At 38.5% G+C, this 26,411-nt stretch overlaps 1 protein-coding gene across 3 annotated transcripts in view; it reads right to left on the reverse strand.

The window, feature by feature from the left end:
- The window catches only part of HECTD1 (HECT domain E3 ubiquitin protein ligase 1), a 64,244-nt gene extending 44,790 nt beyond the window's left edge, over positions 1–19,454 (reverse strand). For all 3 annotated transcript variants that reach the window (XM_054400787.1, XM_054400786.1, XM_054400788.1), the window contains exons 1-3: positions 19,315–19,454; positions 4,043–4,277; positions 2,996–3,223 (exon numbers count right to left, since the gene is read on the reverse strand). In XM_054400787.1, coding sequence (XP_054256762.1) covers positions 2,996–3,223; positions 4,043–4,277; positions 19,315–19,454 — 603 coding nt within the window. The remainder of the gene's footprint in view (positions 1–2,995; positions 3,224–4,042; positions 4,278–19,314) is intronic.
- Between the last annotated feature and the right edge of the window lie 6,957 nt (positions 19,455–26,411).

Genomic DNA, 26,411 nt, shown 5'->3' on the forward strand with positions numbered 1-26,411 from the left:
TACTGGACATAATTTCTTCCTAATATCCAGTCTAAATCTACCTTCCTCAAGCTTCAATCCATTCCCTCTTGTCCTATCACTACAAGACCTTGTAAAAAGTCTCTTCCCAGATATCAACAAGTCATTATCTGAGGCACCAACTCATAACCCCCAAATAATTAGAGCCATAGTGAGGTTTTACAGCTGAAGTTCTATTTAAAGGTCTACATACTTCTCTTCAGATACTTTTCAATTCATGCCTAAAAATAGGCCAAACTGAGAAAACCAGATTTTACCCTGATAATCTTGACTGTCCACTGAGCAGCTGACCTGGGGATATGCACGTATTTCTGTGACAATAAAATAATAACTCCCAAATTTAGGTTTGTCATGGAAAAAAGAAAAAGAAATAGACAGTGACACTGTTGAAACAAGGCTTACTGATAATCCTCTTAACAATCCAGCAAAAAATATTGCTGGCCAATCGCCCAGGAAGGGATCCAACTTCTTTTCATGTTGGCATTGAAATGAAAGCAAGTTTTGCTTTTATCATCTCTCTTATCTATATACTGTACAGTGATCTTTCAGATCAGGTTTGCATAGGTGTATCAAGATCAGCTGTTCCAGGCTCATTTGCCTTTGTGGATGTGCAACAGAAAATCAGACAAAACGTCAAGAAGAAAAAATAAAAGAACAAAGACAAAAAGAAAACAGAAAACAAAACAAACTGAAAAAACCCACCCACAGACTCAAAAAACTGTCAATACCTACTCTTTACTAAACTCTAAACTACTACAGTTGTTACTCCCTAAAATATCATCAACTTCTAATGCAGGCCATGTTCAAAATGCTTGTCAGCTATCACATACCAAAGGCTCAAAGACAGTTACTCATCAACACAGAACAAGATTAGATTATTAGCCAGACTTAATCTTACATCTCTGGTTTGCAAGGACTTGAAAAGCAGTTTCTCCTAAATAAATGCGGAGCACCCTAAACTTAAGGACATGGTTTCTGCATGCCAAGCACCCCAAATTTATCAGTACTCAAGGATTTTTTTCTTTAACTTGTACTGATCACTACTCGTGTCCTCTGGCATTGTTCCAGTTCTTTGAAGGCACAATGGATAAACAATTCTGCCAATCTACATGCAATCTTTATGGATTGTTACCAGGACAGCTGTCAGAAATACATAAGAGAAGTTCATCCTAACACATAACCATAAAATATATACAGTTGGACGAGACCTCAAAGATTATACAGTCCAACTTTTGACCCAGCACTGAAATGTCAACCCTAAACCATGCCCCTAAGCACCAGGTTCACATGCTGTTTGAATTCCACCACTGCCCTGGGCAGACCATTCCAATGTTTGAGAACCCTGTCAGTGAAGAAGTATTTCCTACTGTTAGTGCCACATTAGTACCATCAGTTTACAAAGCAAACTTCTCACAAACTGCAAGTTTAGTAGAAAGGTTAAACCTCAAACTTCTAGGTAAGTTGTTCGTGGGACCTCATTAATCTAGTCTGTACTCTTCCCTCACGTGATGTTACTACCTGGCAGCCCACACAAAAAATGATCAAATCATCAAAGGACAGGGGAGGGAAACAATGAAACTTCACAAAGGAAATAGCTGGGCAAATTCATGATACACATGAACATTCACTGTAAATCCTGAGCCTTGTTTCACACAAAACACATTTCTCAAGGACATTGGTGCAGATTTGCTTCTTAGCATCTGGGTTACTCCAACCTTAAGCACACCTATCTTAAAGCTTAACTGTGGCAAAAAGAGTTAAGGTAATTTGACCTGTCATTCAGACCTCAAACAACCCCAACAATTCCTTTTTTTTCAAACACATTATAAATTGGGAAAACAGTTAAAATAGTACAGAGTTCTGGCCTAAATTTCAGGATTAGCTTGTCTGAGATGACCAGTGCACTAATAAAGTTATGTAATGTCTAAAAAACACATTGTGGCTTGTTCTGAAATGGCTACTGTGACAGAGTCTTTTAAAAAGGTCTAAAAATATATTACAAAAGGTAGCTCACAGGCAAAATAGATTTAGTCTCCTGAACATGATGTGCTTAATAAACCAGACAGAGGGGATGCAAGCAAAGAATGAAGACAGAGGTGGGAGCAAAATGGAGACTGGGAATGGTAGAGACAAGAAGCCTAGCTACAGCACAGCAATAATTTAGCTAAATAGCTATTGCAAAGCATTAGTAGGACAGACACAAAAGGGTTCTACCAGTAGGAAAGTAATTTCCCTAGGATTCATCTTCTAGATTTTACAAGAACTACTCCATCTTGAATTAGTAAAACTGCAATAAAGTAGTGCTGCATCTGTGGCAGTCCCATGTAAGATGGCTTCCAATGTACTATTTTAGCATTGATGGTGGATGTTTGTATCACTCCTTAGTTGGACAAAAGAAAACCAAACCAAACAAAACCGATTTTTGCGTCTTATGCTCAATTTGACAGTGACAATCATCAGAAATTATTTCAAAAGGCACTGGAAAAAAAGAAAGTTATGGGATATTTTTTAATAAAGTTTTCAGAAGTTAAATAAGATCATAATCACACAACAGTGCTTGGAGTCAAACACCAAGCAGTATTTTTATCCTCCTGTCATCAAAACTGCAAATGAAACTATCACAATTTCCAAACATAACAACTACTATGTAAAGATACAGTTAGGGACACCAGTAGTAAGGTGGGTTTCAGTCTCTTTTCCCAACACCTGAGAGGAAAAAAGCAAACTGCCTCAGGTTGCACTAGGGTGGTTAGATTGGATGTTAACAAAATTTTCTTCACCAACAGGGCTGTCTAGCATGAGAACAGGCTGCCCAGGAAAGTGGTTGAGTCACCATCCCTGGAGGTATCTAAAAGATGTGTACATGTGGTCTTTTCCAACCTAAATGATTCTACAGTATACAAAAATACTCAGCCATTCATTTACTAAACCTAATGGAAGTTAAATTCACAGCATACTGAGCCAACTATTACATTACCTGATGGTCTTCATGTTTTAATAAACTAGACAGCGACTCCACACAGATCTCTAATGAAGAATCCTGAGGTTCCATTTTGCCACAGAGTCTGGATACTACAGCCATAGCTGAATGCAAAGTATCCTTATGAACAAGGTGTCCACTGTCACGAATGAATGTCAGAACACAATTCAACCCTCCAGCTTCAAACACAGCTCCTGACTCACGGGTACAGATTAATTCCAACACCTAGAACAAAATGAAATATAATCAGAATGCAGTACACAGAGTTAGTTATTTGTTTACATCCATCTACACAACTGATTAAGAACATGAAACAACAAAACAGAAAAAACCCTCTCACCCTCAACAGCCAGAAAGAGCCATATCTTCCAGTACTCTCATAATTGCAATCTTCAAAACCACAAGAGCAAATACAAGAACATTCCCCAACAGTAAGGTCATAACAAGTGTTCAGGAGAAGAGACACCTAGATAATAGTATCTTTTCCTGGGAGAATTCAGTTTTTGGATAACACACAAATGGGAGATCTGAGACTTCCAAAAGTACTGTTAACTCCAGTACTCCAGTGGTGTACTTCTGATTAGACTAGAACACAGATAGGAAATACGTGCATAAAGTCTGATGCCATGGCAATCAAGGACTATATGCTATCACATGGCCATGAATTATGCTTTAAACAAGAGATTGTAAGGGTGTTGTAAATTTTACTGAGAACTTCACAAGAGTGCAGAGGAGCTGTGTCTAGTGCTATATTTTTATCTGGCACAATTCTTAAATACCTTTTTAGAATAAAATTTGTCTGTAGCATTCTAGTCATGTAAGATAAACAGGAAAACTTTCCTCTGATATTTTTTTGTTTCTTCTTCTACACTTTCTTTTTTTAGTGCAATCTCACCTTTGAAGGGCACGAGACTGACAGTACAGATAAGCAGCACTGTACACTTTTATCACAGTTTTTGCTTCACTTTTTAATAAATAGGTTTAGAAGATGAGAATGCTCTTCAAAACCAGCAAGCTCTCCAGCAGTTTCTTCAGCACACGTACCTTCACACACTGCTCAGCCAAATCTCTGCTCGTTCTGTTGTTAAGTTCAACAACTACTAAGCGATTACAAAGTGCCTTGATAGCTCCATCCACTCCCACAATCCTGCGGGTGCATTCAGCTGATACATCCAGGTAATACGTTATGGCACGAGCGGTTACTTCTAACACATTGTCTGGAGCACTTTCGTCAAGAAAAATTTTGCATAGTGCTGGTAAAAAAGTTCGAGGAGGGCATCTGCAGGAAAAAAAAAAACACACAAACAAAACCAACATATTACTAAGTGTGCAAGTTCCTCTAGATTAAGTAACTGTATATATTGCCAGTTTAATACTTGTCATGCTGACATGATTTGCTTACATTCTACTTGTTTCAGAGAGATCATTTAGAATGCCAGGGCACAGGCATCTCATACACCCCACAAAATTCAAATCCATCATCTGAAAAGATACTGTATTAGGGGAGGAAGCCAGTAGAAAAAAATTAGTCTTGACATTTCACAACCATACAGGAAAGAAAAAAATCCTCTTGGAGAAGTATTTTAGGAATTAACCTCCTATCACCAAATGGAATGCAGTTTTTTTCTTAACAGAGCTTCAAGGTTCATGACAATAAATAGCTACCTAACCACAAAAAAGTACATTTGATATAAAGACTAAAGATTTTGAGTTTGCTACAAAATTTAGGTCTCTAGGTGGTCCTTCTTCCCTATATTATAAACATTCTCACTTGCCTTTTTCAGCCCCACTCCACCCCCCACCACTTCACTCTTTTTCCCTAACCACACTGACAACATTTAATTCATTTAGCTTGCTTCAATTGCCTTTCCTCTTCTTACCCATGCTGTGGTAGTCACTGGCTCTCCTCTTTATTGTTAGCCTCATTTCCATATTCAAGATCAAGAACACCTCCACAACTTAAAGAAATAAGCAAGCTACAACAAGCTTCTTCTATCCTTCAGACATAACAGAATGCAAACTAAAACGGATGGTGGTCATAATAATGTTTTTCGCTTTGGTTAAGACTGATTTGGATCAAAAGTTCTAAGACACGGAGCCATACTTCAAAGACAACTTATCTACCAAAGCATAATTACTTAGGAATAAAGTGGTAGATGACTACAAGGTAGTAGTAAGCAATTACATGAAGGGGATCTATGCTGTGACAGCAGCGAAAATAACAGGATACCTCATCCCTAGATGGAGGAGACTAAATCCACTGGAAACAAATATTGCAACGTTTTCTTAAACTAGGGGTTTGGCCTACAAAGTAAGGCCTAAAACTTTTCTAAATCCAAGAGAAAGAATGAAAAATAAAAGCATGCTTTTCAGACTGGAAGATGAACTCATCAATGAACCATTCTGAAGACTAACCCAGAAGTAATTCAGTATCCGGTATTCAGAGTCGCTCATACAAAGGCACCAAATCCTGAGACAACAAAGCACTACGTTTCCTTGAAGATCTGGCCATGCTTTATGAAGTAAATAAGTAATACTGCCTGACAACTAAATACGTTACCCGATAACGTATTAAGTGAAGCTTTGATAAAGTGAAAACATATTTAATATTTACACTAGCCTATCTAGCCTGTACTGTTGTTCTTAGGAAATCTGTTATTTAACTCCATATCTTTTTTACAAAGAGTTTAAACAGCAACTCTGTATTTGAAAGATATTATCCACTGGGAAGGGGAGCAGGAAAAAACTGAAATTCATACTCATTATTAGATGATTACCACACAATGATATAAGAAGCATTTCAGTACATGAAATTTAAAGCAGACAGTGCTGACTGTTATGGTAGAAAAAAAAAATCTCCTCTACATTTCTGCAGCGAGTTAAATGCAACACTTAGCAAATCTAACATGGAAATCTTTTCTATACCTGAACAGTTTATAAAAAGACACTATACAAATATAACTTGTATTTTTCAAATCCATAAATGCAAAAATTGGGAAGGAATCTCTTCCTGTCCTCAGAATACCTGCCCATGCGAGTCAATTTTCCAGCAGATAGAGCAAAAATACAAAGTTACCAGGAGTGTTACGAGTTATATCAAATTCTTTGCCAGGACACAAATGCCAGTGTACTGTATCGGTGAAGGTCTTCTCCTAACACTGCCAGAACACTTATGGGGATGGATATATTTTTTTAAGTTACTTGTTTGGTTGGTTGTTTTTTTTTTTTTTTTTTTTTTTTACCAGAACCTCTGGCTACATTAGTCAGAGACCACACTTTTTCCATTAGGAGGCAAATAACAACTTCTTGCTGTCAGGACTTCTGTTTTCTGACTTAGAGGAATGTTTTCCAGTCCTCCAGTAAGGAAACCAAATTGTACCATAAGGTTTCAGGAAGATTTGTCATACACTTCAACGTGGGAGTTGCCTGGTTCTCAAAATAAAAAAAGCTACGCAGGTTTCAACTAATTTTGTAGGCTATGGTAATGCACATCAAATTCCTATAAAAACAGCAATAATAAAAACATTGCTTGTTCTGGAAAAAATTAATTTTTTACCCTTTCTGAAAAGAGCAAATGATCTAATTTTAACAAGACCTTTCACAAAAAATTCTTTCAACCTCTGAGCTCTGTGTACTTGGCCCTCTTTCTTTTAACAATTCAGCTTTGGTTTGGGGGTTTTACTTTGGGATTGTTTTTTTGTTTGTTTGTTTTGTTGGATACTGCTAGTAAGCTAGAAGTTCAGAGCTAGACTACACCATCCAGAGGAGGTAGCAGAAACATTTTGTAGATTTATTAAACACAAAAACGAAGACTAAAGAACAAAAACACAGAAGGGTAAAAAGTAATACTGAAGCTTTCAATTAAGACTCTCCTTCTTTTTTCCCCTCCTTTTTCTTGCAGCAAATCAAGCAAATCAATATAATCAATGTGTAACAGAAAAATAAATCATTAAAAAGGTGAAAAGCAGAATAGTTTATGAAGAATCATCCATGATATAATGATGCACATAAATGTTGATACTACAGCTCATACAAATTTAGAAGAAACAGAAGTGTAAAATTCATTTTTCTGAGACACTGGTGTAAGGCAGATGGCAAGAAGTCATGCCCAAGTCTCTTCAGATAGCCTTCCCCTCTGTGGGTGTCAAGACAAAACCCCCATATTCGTATATGTAAACTGTTTCCCAGAGTTTAAGCAGCATTCCAGTTGTGCACACAGTTACGAATAAGATGCCAAACTTCTGTGCTGAACTGAGCAAAACAATCCAGCAGCAGGAGCTTCTTGTGGCCAAGTGTAACTGAGTGGCCTTCATTAATATCACACAGGCAAGCGGGCAAGAATGCAGACACATACATGCATACCCTGCAAGTTTAAAATACTGTCTTCTTCCAACCTTACTGCAGTCTTGTGGTCATTAGTCACACTAGATCAAGACTGAGCCTCACTCATTATTACCTGTAGGCTTCTCACTGTATTGCCTTATCCTAAACAGGAAAGTTCCTAATCCATTGCCTGTGACATACAAGTCACTAGTATTTGTAGTACTGCAGCATCCTGAGACTTGCATCACAGACCAGGATCTTCCTGCACTATCAGAGTAAACCAAAAGATTCCATCCTAGAAAAGCTGAAGTATAATTGTACAATAGAACAGGTATAGACAAGAGAATGCAAACTAGTCACCTGATGTGATGACATCTTGATACCTTAGCAGCTTTGACAACTGCAATATACTGTTTAGCATATCACGTCATTACAATGGATTTCCTTATTCCACTTCCTCACATTTTCTTAAAGCATGTTACTACTGGTTTACTGTCAGCTAACTCATCACCAGCATTTTCTGCTCTTTTAACAGATAGGTTCTAAGAAAAACAAATTTTTATTCCAGCTTCTATCAAAGGAATGAACTGGGCTACTGTTGTTATGCCCACAATTGCTACCTAAACTGCTGCTTTGAATGTGCATGCAAACTGACCAGGAAAGAATGATGCTCTCCTTTCCCTTACTCAAGCAATAATATTCAGTACAAGAGGAAGATATACAACTCCTGTGTGAAGTGTTACTCCTGCTGATGGGTCACAGAAGAACTTCGACCTTGGTTCTGTAATAATTACACATAATTTTCAAAAACATTTGGTCCAGACATTGGAAGCTTTTGGAGAATCAAGAGCTCAAAAAAGGGAAGCAAACTCCCTTAGGGACTACACAACTAGACTGGACTGCTAAGAGTTATAAACAGAGGGATTAACACACTTAAAAAACATTCTCAGTACAAAGCAAACAAGCCAACCAACTTCAATACTTTGTTAAATGCCACTTGAGAGATTTTCACTTCTGCCATTCACAGACAATGGTTGAGCCTGTAAAAGCACAGCAGGACATACCAACACATCCTCAGTGATCCAACCATAGTCTTCTCAAACAAATGGGTAGAATAATTACAGCATAAAATTGTACAGCTGTCATTTTGAAGACCCTCATGCTGCAGGCAACTGTTCTATCAATAACTAAGCTACCGACATCAGTACACATGTCAGCTTTACAGAGCTCACCCTCTAATCCCCAACCTGCACTAAGCTATGACATGGGTCTCTTGTGGTTGAAACTATGATCACGGACTCTACATGTCTCCATGACAAGAACAACTATGTGTGTGTAGTGCTACAGAAAGGAAGAGCACACGATGGGAGATGGAATGCAACGCTGTCACAGCCATATAGCAGCTATCCAAAGTATGTCACTCCTATCACACAGCATCACTGTGGATTCCTGCACGGTGGCACTTGACTCCTAAGAAAACCAGTTTACCTTACTCAGTGGATGGTATTTACACCTCAATATTGTGTGAATGGGCTCTCAAAGTAGCTGAGTTTTCACTCAATCCAATACTGAATCAAGGCATCTTGTTAATGAAATGTAAACCAAGGAAGCACCAGGAGCTCACCTGGGAGCAATTCCAGCAACAAGATCCTAAGAAGAGCATTTTCCAAGCCTCTGTTTTTAATGAAGCACCAGATAAGCATGTACAATCAACTCCAGCAGGAACCAAAGAGCAAGTCAGACAAGGCATGTTATGTCACTACTACCATTCCTTAATTCCAAGGTATATCACCACTGGCTTCTTTAGACAGGCCAAAGGGACCAAAACTGTCTCAGATAATTGCTGTAAGATTAGGTCCCACCAGTAAAAAAGACTTTAATGCTGTTCCAACTAAGACCATACTTAGAATGAAAATGTACCTTTACAGGTAGTGAAACAAAGCACTTCAGGAGTGTCTGTACCAGTGGCTGCATAACAGTGTCCTTTAGAAAATCATTTACATGGGGAAAACAAGGCTGTCAAAAATTACCAGGACAGCAAGGAGGCAGAACTACAGCACTGAATGAACTGATGTGACAGGATGTGATGGTTTTAATCAACTGATCTCTAGCTTTTACTACGCTTCAGTTTACTGACATGATTTCGATTTCTGAGAGAAAAAAAACACAAATCTTTTATTATTGCAGACCTCAACTTCCATCAAGGAAAAAAACCTAAGTGTGTCATTTCTAAACTTAAAACACCTCAGTATGAAAGCTGTTTTTACCACCTTGCTTTTATCTAGACCATATATTACTTCTTTTAGTTAAGGTATCTCGAAAAAGAAAAATTATGAGAGGGGGGGAAAAAAAAAAAAAAGAATGTTTTATCCTCAAAGTTGGGGGGGCAAATATCTGTTCACAATTATCTACTTGCAGTGAAACAAACAAAAAGATGTTGGTGAGTTTGTTTTAATATAGAAAAGAAGTATCTATTTTTTAAATAGTTTTTAATTCTTTCAAATTAGAAAATAATGGCTAATAGGAGCTAATATGGAGTCAGCCCAAAATTCAGATTTCTACTTTGGTACTTCTAATGAGTATGAAAATTAAAAGGAAAAAATTTAGATTGCAATTTATAAGAGATTGTATTAACACCACACTGGGCACTTCCTGAAGTACTTTAAAAGGGTGATTAGAGACTGACTTAGTGAATTAAAGAGGTTACTCAGTGTTCTTAGTGAAAGACCAACATTGGTGAGTTAATGACGTTACTCTGCTACCAACTCTGCAGCTCTTGCTAATTAAGTCTCTCAGTTCTGGATGTCCACTCAACTTCATTGATGTACTCACAGGATGCACACACCATGTTTCAAAGATCTTGCTGGAAGACAAGTTTATAAGTAACAGTTTTTTAGAAGTTTGAAATTAATACTATTAATTTATTAGTACTTAGCCTCTATATTCTAATCCATTAAGATTAGGGTAGTAGTCTGTTCTCTGTTCCCTGCACTGCTATGAAGAAAAAGCTTATTTTAAAAGGTGCTGATTCTGTCTAATTTCTATTTAAAAACACTTTCATGCTATCCATGTTAAAATATTAGAGTGTAAACACCATGATACACAAATCCCTTAATATACATTCTTCCTCTGAAGAAAATGTAGTTGATCTAACAACATTTTCTGAATATCACAATAGTATTGATGTCAAGAAAGGCTAGGGAAATGTATCCATATAATTATATTACTACAGCATTTACAGCATTATAATCAGCATAACTCCATATGCTGACACACTTCTGAATCTTTCCTTCCTCCTTGCCTCATCCGCTCTTTAGGCACAGAGGTACATATAGGGATGCAAAATCCTTGAATAGCTACCGCAGTAAGCTTATTCCAGTGCTAAGCCCTTACAACTCAGATGAAGTGACTCAGCTGATTTTACAACTTGCCAGTGTAAAAAGACACTAAGGAAGTAAGAACAGGCACATTTCTACAATTATATATATTGAAATATATTTAAGTGCCTTAGCTAAAACAGCAACAGCAATAGTAGTTTAAAGACTACTGCTGTGTTTAAACAAAAGTCAAGAAGGAAAAAAGACACCTCCACTTCATCTCCAAAATAGTTAACATGACTACTGCTAGCATTAGGGTGTGTTACTCAATTCCAGAGTAACCGCTGGGTTTAGTTGATGCAGAGCCCCCACCATGTGACAGTTCCTGGTCCAAGACATGTGACTTGTGGCAGAAAACCAAGTTCAGCTGCCTGCCATCACTTGTGCTGGATCTTTAATGCATACCATCTGCTAAGACCAGTTGAAAGTGGGAGAATAAGGAATAATATGTGCTTCAAATATTTAATGATTATTTAGTACATAATAATTTTCAATAACTAAATATTGAAATACTGAACTTAAACCTCATTAGTAACTTGTTTTGTGGAAAAATATACAAGTTAAATATTTACACCACTGTATTACACAACTTTAAAGTTTCAAAGACCATACATCCTCCACAACAGATTTATTCTTAAAGCTACAGTAATTCCAATGTCTTTTATTAACGATTGCTTTTCCTCTCTGTAGTTCCTTCCATGGGCAGAACTCAGATTTTGCTTCATTGGGTTTTTTAGTGAAATACTGCTTCGTTTCCACATATGTACTAAAACCATCAGCAGAGTAATAAAAATCACTTGCAAGAGAATTGCCTGCACACATACATGTATTCTTCTGGACCCACTTACAAAAACTATTGTACGCTGGTTTTGCTACAATGATGTTAGAGAACAAATAAAGGCCAGGGAACATCCACTTATGGATAAAGACTTTAGAGATACCACACTGTATCATAAAGGTATGAGGGAGGAAGAAGCAATTAAAAATTAACTGCAGATTTAAGACCTTCTACTGCAATCATAAAAAATTAAACTTCCACGACTTGGAATCTTCTCTTAACTGCAATCACAGTTCAGGCCAATAACATAAAGCCAAGGGATTAACAACTCAACCCTGTACCTATTCTAGCAGAAACCCTGCATTATAATAAATTAAAATAAATTAATTAGTTTAGCATTCAAACTTCCTTTTAGGTAAATAAAGGGCAGTTAGCTGAACTCTCCTCTGAGAGTTCACTATTAGGTGGGAATATCATCTAAGTATTCAGCTACATATTCAATAAATAACAGTTGAATAAAATGAAACAGAAAAAATGAACAAGACCAACTTCTGTAGAATAGGCAATTTCTAAAGAAATTATCATTACCTTTGTACTTGAATTTACAAAAGATGTATTGGGCTGCCTTTGCATTTTTCAGTATCTTATAAAAGATATGCCATGCCTCAGGGTAGTAATTCGCATATGTTTGTTCTCCTGTTTCCAGCATTTTGTAAATATTTTGCAGAAACTTGGTCTACAATAGCTGAATAAATTAAAGGATTTGAAACTACAGATATTTCTGCCTGTAATTTCTACTAGTACCAACCTTAATTGTGCAAATGGATAATAGCTTGCATACACATTACATTTGCTAACATTTCAAAATTAAGTAGACAAGAAGTATGATTATCTAAGTGTGCCTAAATATGCACATCTTTCTGATAAATTTCCAGGTGCTCAAAAAAACCACCAAACACCAAATGACTTAAACAAAAAAACTTCCATTTTCCCATTACCAATCTACTGAACGTCTACACCATCTAGCCTCTTACAGACTCTTCAACAAGAGGCTGATATTCAAAATAATTTGACACACAAAAGAAAGGAAGCCTGCTATTTGAAACTGCTATTTTATTGGTCTCATCTAATTTACTGGAAGATGGAACCTTTCAAAAAGTCATTAACTCACTGCCTTAAACTACTGTGCCCATCTTTTGCATCATACTTGCAAGAATCAGTTCAACTTTTATCTCACACAAAAAGCCTCAACAAATAGAGGATACTTGATGATAGTATTGGGAGAAAAAAGGCAAACTAGTAAACAGTTAAAAAGCTAGTGTGATGAGTTAGCTATAAAGAATTGTCTGGGCATTAAGCCCATGGCAGAGGCATGGGCTCATTTAAACAAAATGTGTTTTAACACACAAAAAGGAAGTTACTGAACTTCGTCTAGGGAATACATCAAGTCATACCTAACCAGCGAGCAATCATATCCTGGAACAATAAATAACTAAAAACCTACTTCCTGAACAATGTTTTGAAAACATCTAACTAAATTTGGTTGGACTAGACGATCCTTTGAGGTCCTTCCCAACCCCTAACATTCTGTGATTCTGAGCTTGGAGACATGTAATTTGGGGTTTATAACAGGTAAAGTAAGTTAAATACACTATTATAATCAGCATGGATAAAGGCAACAGAGGAAAATATCTCTGAAGAACTTGGAAACTGAAGAATTGGAGAGAGAGAGAAGGAGGATCAAGAGCTGACTACATCCTTGTGTGCAAGTATATTCATAGTACAAACAATTTAAAACAAAAAAGACCTTAAAAACAGTTTTGTTTAAAACTATCAAATTTAAATAGAAAAGACAACCAGGCAGCTGATGAAACAGCAAATCGAGGTAAAATCAGCTAGGATGTCCTACTGAAAGCAATAGCTACAAATTATGCTTGTATCAAAGAAGATGCTCTACTGGGTAATAATCAGGTAAAATACAGGGATAGGGGCCTATGAGAGAAGAGAGGATGCCAATTTTCATGCCCTAATATACCCTTTTGGCCCTTGCAACTATTAAAATTCTCAAAATTACTAGACACGGCTAAGTAATCTCCACTATACCCACGACAATGAGGCCACACTACCCATTTGACAAAGAGCAACCCAGAAGAGATTAGTATTAAAACTCTTACCATTGCCAAAAAATCCCTAACTACCCAACAACAAAAAACAGTCTTAAAAATCAGAAATCATTTTAAATACACTGTCACAAGACACCTCCCTGAAAATCATAGCTCACACCCCTACCGGACAACACAATGACCATGAACCAGCAACATGCCCTTGTGGCCAAGAAGGCAAAAGGCATTCTGGGGTGTATTATAACAGGTGTGGCTAGGAGGTGAAGAGAGTGTCTCCCCCTGTACTCCGCTCTGGTGAGACCACATATGGAACATTGTGTCCTGTTCTAGGCCTATCAGTTCAAGACAGACCTCGAGGAACTGCTTGAAAGAGTCCAGCGCACAGCCACAAAGATGATGAAGGGAGCGGAACATCTCTCTTGTGAGGAAAGGCTGAGGGAGCTGGGGCTCGTCATCTTGGAGAAGAGGAAACTTTTCATGTTTATAAACATGTGAAGGGCAAGTGTCAGGAGGACAGAGCCAGGCTCTGCTCAGTGATATCCAATGATAAGACAAGGGGCAATGGGTGCAAGCTGGAGCAGAGGAGGTTCCATGTGAACATAAGGAAAAACTTTTTTGCAGTGAGGGTGACGGAGCCCTGGAACAGGCTACCCAGAGAGATTGTGAATTCTTCTCTGGAGACGTTCCAAACCTGCCTGGATGCGTTCCTGTGTGACCTCCTCTACGTGATCCTGCTCTGGCAGAGAATTTGGACTCAATGCCCTTTTGAGATCCCTTCCAACACCGAAGATTCTGTGATACATCCATTTCAGAAAAGCACTCTACGGGATTCTGAAGATCCCACTACACTGGAGTACACAGAGTAACTCCAGCACTCACACTTTGATGCTGCTCTGCCTTCATTAAGGGAAGAAAATGGGGGAAACAAAATTTAGTAGGTATCACATGAGTCTCACCAACGCAAAGCTTACAACATTTCATTTCTTGAGAGATGTCTGCATTAGTTCAAGCCAGTAACTCCTTAAAAACATATGCTCTGCACAGTTTAAAATGATGGAAACTGGAGTTTGTTGTTGACAGCAATACTTATCCTAAATTATTCATGGCTGCACTCCAGCACAAAACCATAATGATGGCCTAACTTTTTTCCTCCTTAAAAATAACAAAACTAACAAATCCGTAAGACACACAACGTGAAACCACCTTGATACCAATAGAGCTGCCCCAAGTTTTACTAATATTGTCAAAACCCACTTTACCACTGCCTGAATTACAAAGACGCTTTTAAAGCCAGTCCAAACTTCAAAAACAGGCCAGAAAACCACCACTTCAGATTCCTATCCCTATCTCTACAGGAAAAAGAAGGTTTTTCTGTCTATCTAATTTTGATTTATTGCAGTTGTATAATCCTGATAGACAGAGCAGACTGTAATTTTAAGTAATCCAGTGGAAGTAAAGCTAAACTGTTGCACGTTGCTCTACTCATCTCACCAGCTTACATCAACACAGTTTTTGGTTCACTAGACCTTCTTCTTACACTTGGTATTACACATTAGCAAATAATAGGTAAAGATGTACTTTTCACTATTGAATACATACTTAGGAAAGGACAAGGTTTAATATAAATTAAAATAAACATATTTGATCCAAAAATAAACTAAAAGGATTTCTATTTTATACATTAGAACCTTTTGTATAATTTTTGTTATTCCTCAAATAAGCTGATAACTCTTGATAATTCTCTGCTAACTAGGTACACAGAGGTGACCTACAGAAAAGCCAAAAGGGAAACAGGCTTTATTGATGTTTAGAAAGAGCAAGTGGATTTCATCTCTTCAGCATATAAAATATTTAACTTCGGTTTTACTTTACTTGTTACACTAACACCTTGTTCTACAAGACTTCTTTGTAATTAAGGAAAGCAATTAAATAACGTTTCTTGCTAAATGCTTCCCCTGTCTGCCAGAGTAAAAGGAATAGCAACACAAAGCCCAGATGTGAGGATTTCTCATTTTATGCCGTGAAAAAAGAAAGTGAAACAATCGTCTCAGGTGGAAAAAAGTACAACACCTATGTAGAAAATTACTATATCAATAATGTGAGATTTCAAAGACAGTATAAAGGCTGTTAGTTGCAATTACCTGTAACAAATTAATCACTAAAATATCATTTCAATTATGTTTACACAAAATGCATACTTAAAACTCCTGTTAAAATTGATTTAATAGCACACAATTTAACTGCAATTTGGGACTAATACTTAAAATCATGAGTTTAGTAATTTTACTTCAACTACTTAACAGAACCATTTCTATTCACTCATTAAGTATCTGTAGTTCAAGCTATTGGCTTTTGCTACTGGTAAAATGCTAGCCATTCTTCATACTAAGTGACTAACAGTGTCTGTGACTCATTATCACCAGAAGATGAATATGCCTCTGCTATTTGTAATGTTAACATATGAATAACACTAAAAATAATCAGATGTAATATGCAAATCTCAGGAGAAATAAAGAAATGTCAATTATTTGGCATCACACTCTGCTATTGGCTGCATACCCCACAATCTGTTGTGATAGTGCTAGAAGTTTGCAGGAACACTATGAAATTAGACCATCCATTTTTCTGATTTGATCTGAAATGCTAGCTTCAATATCCATTACTCTTGTACAGAAATAAATTATTAGCTTTAAAATATACCATTTCCTTGAGAATGTTTGCAAAGTAAATTCTATTACTTTACTGCAATAACAAAGGACAAGATTTTGAATCTCTCATATTTCTTTTTTTTTTTCCCACTCCAAGTTTGTGATCTTTCTTTGCTAAGCAAGACTGCCTATCACCCTTGAGAAATCAGTCTGGAAACAGCAATGTGCTTCTTAGGGCTAATTCATATAAATATTTTTCATGTGTCTTTGTTTCATAGCTTTGCCAGTCCTCACCATATGAGGCTTTTAATCAGCAGATTTGGTTCACTACAATTATGAGCTTTTTCTTAGTTTGCATCACAAGATCAAATAATTTCTTACATAAAAGTAGACTAATGCTTAAAGTCACTCTCACATCACACTTCATTCTTCAAGACGGTTTTTCATATTCTACCTTCTGTCTACAGTTGTTGAATTCCACAAACGAAAAATTATCTTAAACTTTTCTTAGTGAAGATAAGTAATAGCAATAACATCTGTACAGCACACAACATTTGGGAATGCTCTTCTTGCTAAACAGAGTAAAAGACACTGTAAAATCTAGAGGTTGGTTTGGGGGGGGGGTGGGCTTACCAACATGAAAATATGTCCATGTTATAAACCAGGCACACACTGAAATCCTTTTCAAAATTAGTTCCTGAAAAAAAATGTGTTTGGCAACCCTTCTGTCACATAGTAAATCTGCTATTTAAATAAGCAGTAATTCCTTAAAAAGCGTAGCTGAAAAGCCACTTGAAAATATTATCAAGGACTATTTTAGTTACACTCTCTCAGCACATGACAGTTTCAGATATTTGAACTGTCATTTGGAAAGATTTCAAAAATGCTTTGAGACTTCATCTATTTCTTAGAGGGAGTTTCAAAATAAATAATGTCATCTTGAAATGCAGGCTGTGATAGTACAGGCTAAGAAGTTCTACACTAAAAAGGGTATAATTTCTCTGCTTCTCCCTCATTTCCAGCTACACAGTCCCAGCTCCAGAGCTCATCACACACCTCTATGAATGCCGTAATTCAATGTAACGGCAGGAAACTCACCACCTTCTTCAGTGGATTTTAAGAGCAGCTTGCTCTTCTAGTCAGTTAGACAAGTCCAGTAAGCCCTAATGCTGGCATGAAGCAAGAATACAGTTGGGAGGAATAAAAATGGTGAGCAATAAACAGGAAGAACCACCTCTCCCTTTAGAAGGTGATGAGCTGCCAACATTAGCTCACCAACTACTGTGGAAATCCATCTTCAATATATTCACAATGCCCAACAAGTACTTCATAGTACCCACAGTACTTCAACAAGCAGGGAACCTTAATTAACTTTTTCCCAATTCACACTTTAGTCTCTTCTGTTTGGGGTAAGCTTACAACAGCAAAAGTTCAACAACTTAGAAAAGCAGTACAATTAAACTATACCAAGACTCAACAAAACAAAAATTAAAATGTCAAATAGTATTTTAAATGTTTCTTCTTTCACGCACACAAAATACTTTAGAACCACAACACTGCAATAATAGAGCATTCATTATTTATACTTTTAAGAGAAAAAACCTCACAGTTGAACTATTTACTTCATTGAGAAAAAAGTCTGATCTAAATAAGATGTACAAAACTCAGGCTTATATTTTAAAAGCTGACATTTCATTCCTGATTCTCAAATATCCAGCAGATATCCTAAAAATGCTTATGCCCAAACTTCTACTTATGTTCTATACTGAATATACTGAGACAGGAAGCTCATCTAGATTTGTCAGAAAAATTCATTCTTAATCAAATTATTTTCAACAGTAGAAAATTAATATGGCAGTAAATCAGTTTTTCTGAAGCTGAAAACACAGTGCTACAACAGTGTCAGCACTGAAGGACAGGAAAGTCAAATACATCTGCCTACAGTAAACATTTTCCAAGGCAAAATTTTACTTGTAAGCTCATCAAGGCCAAGGTCAAGCAACTCTAAATCCTAACACAGTGTACAAAACTGTGCTCTACAACAAATGCAACTTTTAGAGATGTATAAATTTCACACTTCCCTTTAATAAAAGCAATCACAAAAGAGGAACACCTTTTAAAAGATAAGCCTGAAAACTCTTCTCCTCTCCAGGGCAACTAAGCTAAACACTGTAACAAGCAGCTACCTTCTTAAATGCTTCTAAACCCATGCGCCCAAGAAGCAGGACGTATCAGAACAACACCAGCCGCACTCCAAGATACAGAAAATAGCAAAGTGAGAGTAATGAAAATAGAAAAGAGATATTAAAATGGCAAAATCAGAATTAAGGAAACAAACCAACTAAAAACCCAACACTAAAAAAAAAATACAAAAAACAAGAACACGCCAAAAAAGTAAGAGATGGCAAATGTAAAAGTTGTGATTACTTGAACTTTTGCTGCCTCCTCTCCATACTACTCCTGGACCTCCACAGGATGTAGAGTAACACATGGACTATTAGTAAGTAACAGTAGTGGTTACGTTAGCATTTTGTGCTGTGAGAAATACAGAAAGGAGCAAGAGCAAGGATGGTGCTCTCATGTGAAGCACACAAATGCAATTGAGAAGGGGGGTGCTACAAACAGGAATGTTCTTCGAAGAAGGAGTAAAATATTTGTGTAATATCTGTCATTTTCATTTGAATTTACAGAGCTCAGAAAAGGCTCCTCTATCTCTTGAGAAAAATTTCCATGAGTACGGATGCTTTAATATACACAAAGGAAAGCTTGCTTCCTCTACCTTTAGAAGTAAAACCAAAAAACCAACACTTCCACAATGCAACTCTGAATACATTTCTTTAAACTGATCAGCTGAGGTGTCAGAAAAGGAACTGCAGATCACTCAGACAGCACTACATTTTTAATCAGACACGGTACTTGACATGGTATTATTAACAGAAACTCCTTTCAGTGATCCACACTCAAGTGCAATCTGGTTCCGAGGCTGAAAGTTTCTAGGAATGTTAAATGCTATATACAGCTACGGAGAGAGGAAAACACTCTGTGAATGAAAGCCAAAACTACTTACGTTTCAAAACAGCGATCCACGTTGTCTGACATCAGAAGTAGCATGCATAGCTGTTCCAGGGCTATTAGTTGCATATCCCGTTCATCTCCCTGCCCCATCTGCAGCCATTCCAGCAACGTGTCTGGGTCCACATCTGCCATGATTTAGATTTAAAAAAAAAAAAGAAGGCAGCCACCTCCACTTAAATGAAGAATTACCAAAAATACCCTTTAATCGTTCCAGCCAGACTAACTTGGGGACAATTAATATCTCCCTTCAGCCAGTCCCTGGCTTTTGCAGCTTTCACCTGGAAAAGTGAAAAAAACAAACAAAACAAACAAACAAAAAAATCATCATTATCTTTTAAACTTTTTGGACTTGTTCCTCCCTAAAACATATAGCATATCTTTGGGCTGACATTAAGGAAACTTTCACATATTTAATCAGCAATATATTTTTTTTCTCTTCCAAGCTTTGTATGAGAGCAAACAGTTCTGTTTCACTGGAAATAAACCTCTTTTTTCCAGTTGATAACCAGGCAAGTCTTAGAGCCTACTCTTATTTATAGGATAACACAAAGTTTAAAAAGTAGAAAACCTGCCTAGCCCTTTTTTATGTTCTCAAAGCTAATGTAAAGACAAATAGTGTTGTCTTGCCTATTCCTTTCCCTTTTAATATCAGTTCATAATAAAGTGTCCAACATTCTGAAGGATGGATTACCTCCTCACTAAAGTATTCAAAGACAGAAAGACATGAAGTTTCACACTTTAAATATAAAGCCCCAAAACAAAAGTATTGAGATGTATATCTAAAGACTTGGGGAGTATTTGCAAAAGTTTTATTAATTCCTTATTGAGTAAAACAGCATTCAAACACAAGGAAAAACAAAACAAAACTTTTTAAGTCCAAGGATAAAAAGGACAATTTAAGAATCAATTCTGTTTTCAAGAGTTATGGGATTGTTTTGGTTTGGTTTTTTTTTTTTAGGAAAAGAATTATCTAATGCACAGGGTTTTTTAAAATTCAAGGGATAATTCAAATAATTCTTGCACATATAAGGAAAAAAAAACATTATTTGCTGGCCAAATGCCACAGTTGTACATAGAAACCAAAGACCAAAAAAGTCCCTTTAAAACGTTAAGATATTTTTGGCCCATGTGCTTGCTTCTTATTTTGTATTTTACTAACATATAGTCAAATTTACCTCCCATGCCTAAGAACACAGCAAACATAGCTGTTTCCATACAAAACTGAAAAGTTACAAACCAATCTTTCCAAATTAAACATACTATGAAAAAAATTATTTTTTTAAAAATGCAGCTGATGGGGAAAAAATTATTAGTTTACCAATATGAAATGCTGGACAGTATCTCCACAGAGTGAGGTGGGGGGGGAGGCTGCGGGAAGAAGCTCAAACGGGACAAAGTCTACCTAGTTGTTTACTTGTTGCTAATGAGCTAATAGTTAAAAAATAACTCCATCAAGGGCACAGCTACAAAAGGGAATCAAAAATTGGTACTACATGGACAAATGTACACTGAATCAGCACTGCTGTTTCACAACAGCTTTGAAATCAAAGATGTGACATAAGAGCAACGTGTATTATTTTTTTAATACTTCAGGGGCATAACGACATTACAGATCACTCCATTACTGTTTACCAGTTATATATTTTTGTTACTGCTACGTCTTCCGGTAAAAAGTAAGTCAATGTTACCGAATTAACTTTCTCTGCTTTAATCAATACTACAATCCTCCAAGTTTTTTAGAGACTATTTTCTGTTCAAAGACTTAATAAATCTACTTTCAATCAGTGAGATCGTATTGTAAGCACAGTACCTCTCCTATCAACGACTAAATCATTAACTTCGGGGAAAGGGGGGGGAGGGAGGAGGGAGCGGAGGGAAGGGAGGGAGAGGGAAAAGAGTCAATGCAACAGAAACATGAGAGAAACAGTGGAGTAAGTTCAACACAGGCACCTGCTGTTCTTCTAAGCCAGACGGGCTCTAATCAGACGTAAACGAACTACGGAACAGAAAACAGAGCAGGGCGACAGGCCGGGACTCCCAAGAGAGCCGCACCAGAAAAGGGGCCAGGCCGCAACTAAACTTATCCCCCACCACCGGGGCCTATACACACAGACACACCAGAAAGGCCCCGGGCCAAAGCGCAGGAGATTTAGGGCCCTATCCCCAGACTCGGCCTCCGGGGGAAGAGGAACCCGCGCACCGCCTGCCTGCCCCCTCCCCGTCGCCCCCGCGTAGGCAAGCCGGCAGCACAAGGGGCTCGCCAGCGGCGTGAGGGGCTCCCCGGCGACACCACCTCGTCCAGCCCCGACAGAAATTTCCCGGCACCGGCCCCCTCCCGCCGTCCAAGGCAACGGCCCGCAGCTAGGCCTCTTGGCTCGCTCCCTCCGGGGCCGGCCGACACCGAGCCGCCAGGCCCAGGCAGCGACGCTCGAGTTCCTGAGCGAGCCGCAGGCCTCGCAGGGTGACCCAGCCTGACGGCTCAGGAAAGGCGCCGTCTCCCCAGTGCCAGCCAAAACGGCCCCAGACCGCCTCACCGCTCACCTCGGCCTCCCAGAGCCTCCTAGCCGGAGCCGACCCCTCCTCAGCGCTGCGGGGAGACTGGAGGAGAGGCAAAGAAACGGCCTGAACCCCGCAGCAGGCGGTAGTCAGCGGCATCCATGGCGCTCCGCCCGGCACGGGATTGGGTAGGAGGAGGGGGCAGAGAGCCGCGCCGCGGCCTCGGCGGGGGAGGAGCTGGCACTGGCCGAGCGGCCGCTGGGGGCGCTCCGGGAGCGGGGCGGCCGCCGCCCGACGCCACAGCGAGGGAACGCCTCACAGAGGCGGGCATTCGCTGCCGGTAGGGTGCGGCTGGTGGTCCCGCTCCTTAGCTCGTCTCCGTTGGTGGAGCCGCCGCCGGCGTCGCAGGCCTGGCGGCTCTCGCGGCAAGAGGGGACCGTCCGCACCCGCCTCTGGAGGGAGGGGGGCTGCTGAGCCAAGCGGGGGAGTGTCGGCGCCCTATGTTGGGTCCTGGCTCATCTCCCTCTGCCCGAAGGGAGCCTCGGGCGCAGCTTCCCCTGCTCAGGAGCCTCCTGGGCCTGGCTGTAGCCTTGCAAATGGAGTCGCGAGCCCGTCAGGCCGCCCGGCCGCCTTCGGGAGGAACAGGAGTTGCGGCCTGCCCGCTGTCTTCCAGTTTCCCTGGGCTTCGGCGGCCTTTCCCTGGCTGCGTGGAGATCGTTTTGTTACGGTCACATAGGTCGTTTTATTTCATGCCATATCCTGATATTTTATATTTACGGAGAAGGAGCTTATACTTTGCAGGGCCCGCTTTTGAAGACGCAGAACCACCTCCAGCCTCTCCATTACAGGGGCAATGATAAACCGATTCAAACGTTGCAGTACTGGATCCTTCAAAGCAGAGTTTTTATCTTGCCCTTATCCTGTGGTGAGTTTGAGATAGTGCAGCTGTACTGTGTCGCTTGAGACACGTTTTGCAGTAAAGTAGCCTACCACATCCCACAAAATGCTGTGTGGTTGCCTTACGTATAGTTGAAAAAAAAAAACAGGCAAACTTACGAATTTAAAATTAAGGCCTAAATGCAAAGGATCTTCAAAATAATTTCCTTCTCTGTAGGATGATCTGCGTTGTTTTAAGGAATTTAGGCCTATTAATGGGGGTATGAGTGTGGTAAATAAGATTATTGTGCATTTGCATGCCACTCCTACCTACCTCATAGACATTTCCTGTAATTAGGAGGCTATAACTACACACGGAACAAAAGGGCAATAGCAGTCGTGCTTGGTTAAGACTTGGTCAAGACTAATACAGAAATTTGTATTGCTTGATGCTGTAATAATACCTTCTGGAAAGTGTTATCTTTATTGCTGTAGGGTTTTTTTCAGTAATGAGAAGAGTAACTCCTTTGTCACTATTTCTGATTTCTAGGGCAGCTGAGTCTTTCTGTCTCACCAAATTACGTCTCACTTGGCACTTGTTCCAGCTCTGCCAAGATTCACATTGTATCCTTTCCCTGTGTTTGTCCTTCAGAGGTCATCAAGACTTTGTATATGCTTAAAGTTAAGGACATGAGGCAGTAGGAGGACTGAGTCTGCAGTCTTTAAATTTAGAAGCTTGATCTTTTTTTCACTTTCACTGGTGCAGAAGCAGCAGCAGATTTAGGCCAAACTTAGGAGTCCTAACTGCATCTGCCAAGTGACCTCTCTCCTGTTGCATGATACTAGAACACTTTGTTTTTTATTGTGAAGTTTCAGTTAAATTGACATTGTCATTCTTCCGAAGACTAAAACCAAATGCTAATTTTCAATTGTAAAGACACAGAAACTCTGAAATCAAACAAATATTTCCCTCTTTTCAGAGAGACTAGTTTCAGTTATTTTTAGATAGATATATGATTATCCATGGAGAAGATGAAGTTATCAAAATACGGATCAGCTCAGGAACAAAAAAAAGTTTACATACTGTACATGCAAAGAATACAAATAATGGATTTATAATACTTGGAGCAAAAATACACTACTTGAATGGAAATAGTTTTCAGTGCTCTGTATTTTCTTGTTGATGGGACAAATGTCCTCTTGTATAAATTGCCCAATTTGACTTATTTTGTATATCTATATAGAAGTGCATGAAGTAATGTATTACTGCTTTAGTTATAAATCAGCATTATTTTTCACTGTGATGCATGTGTAATATTTAAGAGTTCGTAGGTGATTTTTGTTGCTTGTGACAAGATTTCTTTTCCCTAGAATGGATCTGGAAAAAAAGAAATGAATTGCTGACTAGATAATCTCTAGTCAGATTATATATACTTCTTACAATAGATGTGTCATGGTCTGATGAATGCTTCTGCTTCATGTGCTGATTTGGCATTCAAAATTTTTTTTTCTGTTAAAATATATCACAGCAAGTGATACCCTTGAATTTTCAGCCTGGGGCTGTCATTTGATTAGTGCTAGGAAGAAGGACATGGATTAGTGCAGCCAGACAGGGAAGGCAAGTAATGCCATATGGTGAGGTAAGAAGTAAAACATCTTGATGGTCATGGTTGCTTTGAAAAAAATCATGCTGAGCATTGTGTGACACTTGCAAAAACAACTACAGTTCCCCGTGCTTGTACAATGTATGTTAGTCATTCGGTTAGAAAATGACCTAAATTCTAGTGCCAGCTAACATGCACTTTATGTATGACCTTGGCCTAATCCCTTAATCGCTGCACGTGTCTGTTGCCTCCTTTATGGGGGAAAAAAAAAGTTGGCAGTGCTGGACTCAGAGACGTCTTAGCATTTATGGAACTTGAGTTGCTGAGGCTTGTTACTGTGTTAAGTCTTACATAATAGTATAAACCAAAATTCCTCTTCATGACTATACTTGAGCAGGTCACACATGTCAGTGACTGAGGATGATTTTGGAAATTAGGTCACAGCCTCAACGTAGATTGACCTTTGTAAAACGTGATGTTGACCAATGACCAGCATTTTGGCTGTGTATTTACCTGAAAATTAAAACTTGGCTTTAAAAGAGAAAACATCGGTGCAGTTACTGGCATAATATTTTTATGTATGAACCACAGAGAAATATGCCATGTAGGGTAGCAAGGGTCAGGGATTGGAGGGCTGCAGATGCAGAGAGCTTCTGAGTCATAAAGGACACCCCATTTGAGACAACTACTTGTTTAGAAGACATGGCAGGTGTTCTCAAAAGGATTTGATTCTGTTTCACAAGAATCATTTTGGCTAGAATTTTGCAAAATCTTCTCAGGATGGAAAAACCATGGGTTTTTTTCACTTATAGCCCAAAGTAAAATAACACTTATACTACTTTTTTGTTATATTCAGGCTGATGTTTTAGCTGATAGCAGAAGGAAAAATCTGTCATGGGAACTTTTACTGTCACAGCACGATAGTGAGAACTGTAAGCTTCGGATGGGAATGATTGGAGTTTTGTTACAGAACATACAAACCTAGCCAAAATTCAAACTGAAACACACCTAAAATTCAAACAAAACAAGAAGTCTGGAATTCTTCTGTCTATTTATAATTGATATGGAAGCCAGAACCCAGTGTAACTGATGTTTTTGTTAGCTGTACTGCCCACCTCTGTTCATAAGCCAAGTTGATGTTTCCAAAAATATCACTGCTCTAGAGAAAATAGAGGGTGGCATAAACAGACTCTGAACACCTCCACAAATTGGAGCTGTTTATGCTAAAGGCCAGTGCTGCACCCAGCCAAATAAAACAGTTAGGATATTTATAGATTATTTATCCTTTTGCTTTAACACTTTTTTTTTTCTCTGCTACCTACACAATAATGTAGTAGGAAGCACTGAAAGTTCCTGCTCCTCCCAAAACAGACTATGAATAATTTCATAGATGTTTCGTTTTCTTCTTGAATATTACACTTTCAAAGAAAAAACTTAATACATGTTGACTACACATTTCACAAACTTGCTCAGTATCAGGCAAGCTTTCCTTGTACAGAATTTGTCTATTTACACTTAATTCTTAACTATATTGCTACAAAGATTTTCTTCTAGAAAACTTTTTTTTTTTTCCCTCCATAATTAAAATACAGTTGGTAAAAGTTTTTACATTTAAACACTCCTATGTTATCATGGTCACTTCTGCATTGCACAAGCCTGGGGAGCACAGTGTCAGTGTCTACGCAATGTGCTGCGGCAGGGACTGTGTGAAAGGTTGCATCTCTGGGAGTCCCAAGTGCTGCAGGGACACATGTTGATGTGCTGAGTGCATGACTAATGTTGACCTGATAAACGGGTGAGCAACGTGCTGGTGTTTATGGAGGTGCTGGGCTGAGTCATTGCTCTTCTTGTTAGACTCCTCCTCAGGAGAGTGTCAACTTCCTGGAAGGTTCTTATCCGTAGAGCTGAGAGAATGAGCATGAAAATACTCAGAAGCAGAAATGGTTTCAGGAAACTGCAAATACCTCAAAACTACCTTTTCTTTTTTGTGCAATGATTGTTCAAAATCATGCATACTAGAGTGCTTATTCCTGAGTAAACCAACCTATGTGGGGTCATTTTTGTTAGGGGGGTTAATTTCTTTTTTAACATATAAAATTAATTTTTTGGTGTT

Source organism: Indicator indicator, chromosome 4 (assembly GCF_027791375.1).
Source record: "Indicator indicator isolate 239-I01 chromosome 4, UM_Iind_1.1, whole genome shotgun sequence".
Lineage (NCBI taxonomy): Eukaryota > Metazoa > Chordata > Aves > Piciformes > Indicatoridae > Indicator > Indicator indicator.